Source organism: Prionailurus viverrinus, chromosome B3, assembly GCF_022837055.1.
Source record: "Prionailurus viverrinus isolate Anna chromosome B3, UM_Priviv_1.0, whole genome shotgun sequence".
Classification (NCBI taxonomy): domain Eukaryota; kingdom Metazoa; phylum Chordata; class Mammalia; order Carnivora; family Felidae; genus Prionailurus; species Prionailurus viverrinus.
Window position 1 is genome coordinate 115,050,703 of NC_062566.1, and position 7,551 is coordinate 115,058,253.

The window sequence follows — 7,551 nt, forward strand, 5'->3', positions numbered from 1 at the left end:
TATCTAAGGACTGACAATGCCAAGAGAGAGAAGACCAAAGCTCTATAAACCCTACTTTATTACACCATCCACAGATGAACTGCACTGAGGGAATATAAACTCCGTTATACTACAGCATCCAGGGACTACCACTGCTGGGAGATGGGGTAAATGATCTCTCATTTTGATTTGAGATTATAAATGTCCAGAGACCAACAATCCAAAGAAGACTCTAATCTTGGTTGGATTGTAGTCTCCAAGAGCAAACCCCCTGACATAGTGAACATGAGTATTAGGTTACATTCTTTTTTTTTTTTTTTAATGTTTTTATTTATTTTTTGAGAGAGAGAGAGGCACAGAGTGTGAGCGGGGAGGGGCAGAGAGAGAGAGGGAGACACAGAATCCGAAGCAGGCTCCCGTCTCCGAGGTGTCAGCACAGAACCCAATGCGGGGCTCGAACTCACAAGCTGTGAGATCATGACCTGAGCCGCAGTCAGACGCCCAACTGACTGAGCCACCCAGGCGCCCCTATTAGGTTACATTCTTGAGAGAGAGGTAGGTTTGGAGGAATTCCCTGGAGACTTTTTAAAAATTTATTTATTTATTTGGGAGGGGGAGAGTGCACGCAAGCTGGGTTGGGAGGAGCGGAGAGAGAGAGAGAGAGAGAGAGAGAGAATCCCAAGCAGGCTCTGCACTGTCAGCACAGAGCCCAGTGCAGGGCTTGATCCCACAAACTGAGATAGTGACCTAAGCTGAAAACGAGTCCAAGGTTTAACCTACTGAGCCACACAGGCGCCCCTCCCTAGGGATTTTTTTTTTAAAGGTAGATGATAAAGTCTTCCCTGGTTGGCCTGTGTCTTCTAGCAATTGTCAGCTTCAGAAGAGCTTTGTACGGTTTTAGTAATTAGTAGTTGTTCATCTTTCCCTCTTTTTGGAGGTTAGTGGTGACTGAGTCTGTTATGGTCACACCTTTGTATACAATTTAAATCAACCTGCATTTTTAAATTACATTTTCCTGAGATCTCCTTTCCAGATTTTGGGTTTTCATTGATCTTCCATTTGTTGTGATTCCAGCCAGAGAGATGACAAGGGGGAAATTTCTCAACATTCTGGAGAAGCCCAAGAAGTAGCAGCTGCTTGTGGACAGGATGTCCTGGGGACCGGAACCATGCTCCCCTCCCAGTGCAGCTCTGACGATGTGCAACTCTCTGCTTCCTGGTGAGAGGCTGGAAGGTACACCTCCAGGACTGACCCTCTCCCCCTGTTCCTGGCATTCTGCGTCTCGGAGGACATTCGGCGGCAAGAGAGGAATCTGCTTTACAGATTCTCTACAGAAGGATCAAGTGCAGTTATTCAATCAGCTTCCAGACTTTGACCGGCTCAGCCTTGGATGTGGGGAACACCAGGGGGCGTATCATTCTTAAAGGTCAAAGTGCTGCTCTCTTGTTTGAAGAAGTCAGTCAGGAGCCCCAGGATCTTACAATTGATTTGATTTGGTGACGGCAAAGTCAGTTGTGAACACGTTGTTTGGATGGGTTCTTTTGACTTGTACTTGATATCTTAGGAAGTATTTATGGTGAGGAGACCAAGAGACCAATCAGATTCTGAAACAGACCAGGCAACCTGACCTGTGAACTCTCCAGTATATACTGGGTTCCAAGAATCCCTAGCTGGAGAAGCCAGAATCTTTTTGAAATGCACACCTGCTTTAAAAGTTCTGTACCTCCCACGATAACCCCATCCCCCAGTGCCTTTCATTCCCCACCATCCGTTCTGATTCTAGGAAAAGGGGATCCCTGTGTATCAAGTCCCTACTGGGATTAGCTAGTGAAAGGCTCATACAAGGTTGTATTGGATTCTAGACCTCAAAGACTGAGTTAAAGATGAAAGAAAGGACTTTTGAGTTCTAGCTAATCTGTTACAATTTCAAACAAGATTCAGTATGGCCTAAAAGGTAGGAGAAGAAGGTTGTTTGCAGGAGTTCCCATTTGATGAAAAACTAGAAACTCTACTTGACGTGAAAGGAATGTGCTGTGGAACGGTGGCAGTGTTTTGTCCCCTTGTCCCCTCTCATGGCATGTATCAGATAGTTCACCAATGTAACAGAAACACACACACACACACATGAAAGGAAAGGGAGAATTTCCTGACTTAAATACAACTCTTACGGAGCTCTTTGCCAGTCATCTGTCCCTGTGTTAAAACCTGAAAACCTAACCCATGCGTAAAATTGATTACACACGTTCTCCATATTTTGTCTTATAAGGCAGCCCCCAGCCTCTAATGTTCTGTGAAGTACATGAGGTTTCCTAAACTTCATGCAGAGAACATCCATGTGGCAGTTGTCTGATGGTGTTTGGATACAAGGAAAGTTGTGGGTGAACTGTTGGTCCTGAGTGTCTGTGCTAGGGTGCAGCACTGTTCAGTTTAATAGCTGGTCCGTTAACTATTTCTGGCATTTGTGCCTTGTTTCCCATGCTAGAATTAGTGTTGGATTTTTTTCTCTCATTTTTGCCATCCATGCAATTTTATGTATTGATAAGGGAGACAAACTGAACACAAGTCACAAAGGGTAAGTATGAGAAAAGACATTCTGCCTGGATGCGATATAGAAATTCAGTCTGGAGAGGCATAGATTTTAAGTTAAGCTTATTATTGGCATTCCTTTTTCCTCTAAATACGGTTGAAGTGGGAGAGGGAGAAATAGAGAGTGGGAGGGGAGGGGAGGGGAAGACAAAAAACAGTGCCATAACGTCACATTCTTCCTTTGCTCTGTTTTTGAGAGTTGATGATATCAGGCACTTTTAAGTGCTTGGGGAAATTGAAAAATATATGGAGAATATGAGGATACCTCCCCAAAACCAACTCAGGTCTGTAACCCGAGGCTTTGTAGTTGGTTTTCTGGTCTGCTTTGGCCTTTCTTTTACTGTCATCTTATTCACCAGCACTTAATGTAAGTAGATGTTTTAGAATTGCGATATTTATTGGTTTTGTATTTGTCGTCCTTAGAAATGTTAATGATGTATTTTTATATTGATATTATAAATTGATGTATAGTTGTGTGTGTGTGTGTGTGTGTGTGTGCGCGCGCTTCAGGGTGTTAGACGACTGTGCTTTGTATATGATGGTTTCTGTGTTGTCATAATAAATACGTCCCTTTTATAGGAGAGTGAGTTTTTCCTCAAAGGGCCACGTTGCATATTTAAAGCATACGCTTCATCAGAAAGTACAACTGTAGGGGCGCCTGGGTGGCACAGTCGGTTAAGCGTCGGACTTCAGCCAGGTCACGATCTCGCGGTCTGTGAGTTCGAGCCCCGCGTCGGGCTCTGGGCTGATGGCTCAGAGCCTGGAGCCTGTTTCTGATTCTGTGTCTCCCTCTCTCTCTGCCCCTCCCCCGTTCATGCTCTGTCTCTCTCTGTCCCAAAAATAAATAAACGTTGAAAAAAAATTAAAAAAAAAAAAAGTACAACTGTAATGATAAATAACTTGCTGGTTTCCCCTCTAATATCACAGTGGGTGGTGTGGGGCTTTATGACCATCTACTACTTGGTCTCCCGGCTTCCAGTCTATTCTACCAGCCATCCAAGCTCATTACTACTCAACTCCTTAAAGTATTTTTCTTTTTAAGTTTTGTTTAAGTAATCTTGGCACCCAACATGGGGCCCAAACTCACAACCCAAAGATCAAGAGTCACACGCTTCTCCAGCTGAGGCAGCCAGGTGCCTCTCAACTCCTTAAAGTACTCCTTAAAAACCTTTAATACCTCCTCATGTCAAATAATAAAGTCTGGGTCTCTTATCCTGGCATTTAAAACTCTCTGCATGTAATCCTAATCAACCCTCTTCTCCAATATATGAAGTCTCGGTTCCAGTTAATCTGAACAATTCCCACTTCCTCACTTGAGTGCCTTTGCTCATGCCATTTGAGTTCCTAGAAAGTCTCGAATCCCTTTTGCACATATTAGACCTACCCTTCCTATTAACACCTGATGAACCAGCTGGAAATAATCCTTCCCCTTGCCCCCGCATTCCTACAACATTTATGTATAACATCCTTACAACTCTTCCCAACCTAGCCTTATATTTAAGTGATCTGAGTGCATATCTAGTTATTCTTCTGTGTCTTCTTTGAACCGGAGGGGTCAATACCTGCCTGTGGACTTCCAATTACACATGATGGGCTGAAAACAAATATTTCTCTGCCACCTCCTAAAACTCTTAGCGTGACTTCCTTTTCAACTCCGCTCAAGAACTAGAGAAGAGCAAGTATTGATAGTTTACCTGCCATAGAGCAGAGCATCATGCCCTTTTAGAGAAACATTCTGTTTGAGAGAAGTAAATTGCGTGGCATCATTGGCTCATCATTGATTTCCAAGAAAACAACTGGGTGGGCGTAGGTTTCTTTGATCTAGAAAAGCACGGCTGGCTGGCTGACTGACAACAGGGACAGCATTCAGACTGTTCTGTCCTAAATCTTTATAGAAAGTAGGGTGCCTGAAGTGGCTCAGTCGGTTAAGTGTCCAACTTCGGCCCAGGTCATGATCTCACAGTTCATGATTTCAAGCCCTGCGTCGGGCTCTGTGCTGACAACTCAGAGCCTGGAGCCTGCTTCGGATTCTCTGTGTCCCTCTCTCTCTCTGCCCCTCCCCTACTCGTGCCCTGTCTTTCTCTCTCAAAAATAAATAAACATGGGGCGCCTGGGTGGCGCAGTCGGTTAAGCGTCCGACTTCAGCCAGGTCACGATCTCGCGGTCCGTGAGTTCGAGCCCCGCGTCGGGCTCTGGGCTGATGGCTCAGAGCCTGGAGCCAGTTTCCAATTCTGTGTCTCCCTCTCTCTCTCTGCCCCTCCCCTGTTCATGCTCTGTCTCTCTCTGTCCCAAAAATAAATAAACGTTGAAAAAAAAATTAAATAAATAAATAAATAAATAAATAAATAAATAAACATTTTTAAAAAATGAAAAAAAAATTAAATCTTTAGAGAGTATTTTCCCAGTAAACAATTATGTATCATTTGCCCACAGGTTGGTTTTGCCTTTCCTTTTGCCATTCTGAATGCCTTCCCTGTAGAAGCACCTGTTGTTGACTGAGCAGCACTGTCCTGAGAAGAATAGCATCAGTGCGTGGAGGCACGTTTCCAAATTCTTATTCAAGTCTTTGCTCATCAACCATCTTACTGCTTCTTGCTCACTTCAGGCTCAGATTCTTGGCCTCTGCTGACTTGCTTGGCCTTCCTTCCATCATTAGAGCACTAAAAGTTCACAGGCTATTAACTGTATTAATATCAAGATGCCATTATTAATTTTTCTTTATCTTTTTGTTACCCATTTGTCATATTTTTTAAATGGACACTTGGTAACTGCTGCTTGTTTGTGGCCCTCCAGCTGCAGCTTATTGGAGCTCCTCTGGCTTCCGGGCCACGAAAACAGAGCTGGTGAGTCATTCCATTGCCTCTACACTTACGAAGGGTGTTTGGACTTTCACAGGAGCTCTGCAATGAAACCGAGAAATTACCTTCCCAGTGCGATGCTCTGGGCCCTCTGTTTCCTCCAGGATTCAGGCATCACAGAAAAGAAACAGGCAGAACAGGAAGGGAGGAAATGGGCTGGTGGACTGAGGTGAATGGGTGGTCCCAGTGGTCACAGGACACGATTTCTTACCAGCTTTCAACTTCTACACAAAATCTACCTACGAGCATTTGGTTATGTCCTCCAGTTTCTGTTCATCCTCTGCCAGCTATAAGGCCCCTGCGTGGGCTTCATTTCACCAGAGAGCCTTGTAGCCCCCACCCCAAAGAGTGGCCTCTCCGAGTTTGTAAGTTCTGACTGATCTGAAACTGACTTTTCCTACCTGTGTAGGCTTTTTGGCACTTTGGAGATGTGTCCCCGACTGTGCCCAAAGAGGCCACCAGCCTTCCCACTCTTTGCCCAACACTTTTTCTTCACGAGCAGGGTCATTTGGGGGCTTCAGGTGGCACCAGGTGCAGCCGGGAGGCTCACGGTTGGCTCAAGTGCTGGCAGAGCCTGTTAATTAGCACACGAACACCCCAATGCTCCATTAGCCAGGCCAGGCATTCGGAACCTTCCCCTCCTGTGGGCCCCTTCCTCCTAATGAGAGCTGGAAGAAGGGCCCTCACAAAACACTGCCTCAGAATAATATTCCGCTTTGTCCCCACCAGTAACCAGGGCTGACAGGATCACTCTGTCCATTTCTCTTCTAATTAGCACAATTCCAGCATGGCCTGAGCCAGCAAATGGAGAAAAGCGATCAAAAGCGATCGGACAACCGTACCGAATCACAAACACAAAGAGGGCCATTCCCTGTAATTAGGTGAGACAATTCCTCAGTCTTTTCTCGGCTGGAGTTTGCCGCTAAGACTCTTGCTGTTTGGGTCCCAGCAACACAAGTTACATGTCTCCCTGGGACACTAATAAGCCCCAAATTGTCTTCCGCTTCACACAACTCTAACCAGAGGACAGATGCCAGGGGGAGGGGGGACACACTGAGGGGACAGGGTGTCTAAACAGCTAAGCAGCTGCTGCAATGTCTCCCTGACTCCAAAAGGCAGACGCTGGGGCTGTGGGCAGAGAGGGAAGAGGCCGTTGGTTTGAGAGAACTGCTCTGGGTGCAGCCTGGTCCCATTGCCTGGGCGGCTGTCTGCAAGTGCTGACAATTCCAGAACCTCTGGAGAGACCCACCCTCTGCTACTTGCCTCGCCCTGTTCATTTGCCACCTCTTGCCTATTGTTCCCTTTTGGTCTCCTCATTCCCACTCCCACATGTCCCCACTGGTGGCATTGTGGACAGCTATAACTGTGGCACCATCCCTGGCCCTGCATTGAAGGCCTATACACCTGTAGTGCATGATCTCAAGGCTGGCCAGCGTGCGGCACCCCCGCGTGCATTCTGGTCTCAAAGAGCTCATGACCTGGAAGGGGCCCTCGCTTCCAGCACCCATCGCTTCTGGGTCTTTGGCTCTCCCATAGCCCCTGCTTTCTATCCCCATTCTCTCTCCTGAAAGATCCCTGTTTTTCAAAACAGAAAAGTGGCTCATCAACTGCCAGGGCAAGAAGCCACAACTGGCCACACTCCATATGGCTCAGAAGTTGGCCACTTAATAAACAGAAATTGCTCCCCCAGGACTACAGCCCATTATGGGGATTACGAGGGGTGATACAGCCATGAACTTGGTCATAGCCAGGGACAAAGGAATGCAGGGGAGAGTGGCAGTTTGGAATCTCAATTAAACTCGAGCTCTGAGCCGAGTTTGACTCACACATATTTTCATCTTCTCCTGCTCTCCGTTTTCTGTTTTGATCTATACTCGATGCTTCTGAAAGTGACCTCCAATACCAGAAAACCATTATCTAGAATCCAAGGAGCCAGAAAGCTCAAGTAATCAGAGTTACTTTGTTGTTTTTCCATCTTCCCTGTCTGCGACGCACAGAGGTAACAATAAGATTTGACTTTTTTTTAAATGTATTTTTTTTTAATTTTTTTCAACGTTTTTTATTTATTTTTGGGACAGAGAGAGACAGAGCATGAACGGGGGAGGGCCAGAGAGAGAGAGGGAGACAC

At 45.9% G+C, this 7,551-nt stretch overlaps 1 protein-coding gene across 2 annotated transcripts in view; it reads left to right on the forward strand.

The window, feature by feature from the left end:
• Positions 1 to 3,141, forward strand: part of LIN52 (lin-52 DREAM MuvB core complex component) — a 110,980-nt gene extending 107,839 nt beyond the window's left edge. The window contains exon 7 of one of the 2 annotated variants that reach the window (XR_007153454.1): positions 1,054 to 1,123. Coding sequence is in view for 1 of the 2 variants with exons in the window: in XM_047864759.1 (XP_047720715.1) it covers positions 1,054 to 1,109 (56 nt within the window). In the remaining variant the exon portion in view is untranslated. Of the gene's footprint in view, positions 1 to 1,053 lie in introns of both variants that reach the window. The other variant, XM_047864759.1, reaches the window with a different exon arrangement.
• The last annotated feature ends 4,410 nt before the right edge of the window (positions 3,142 to 7,551 follow it).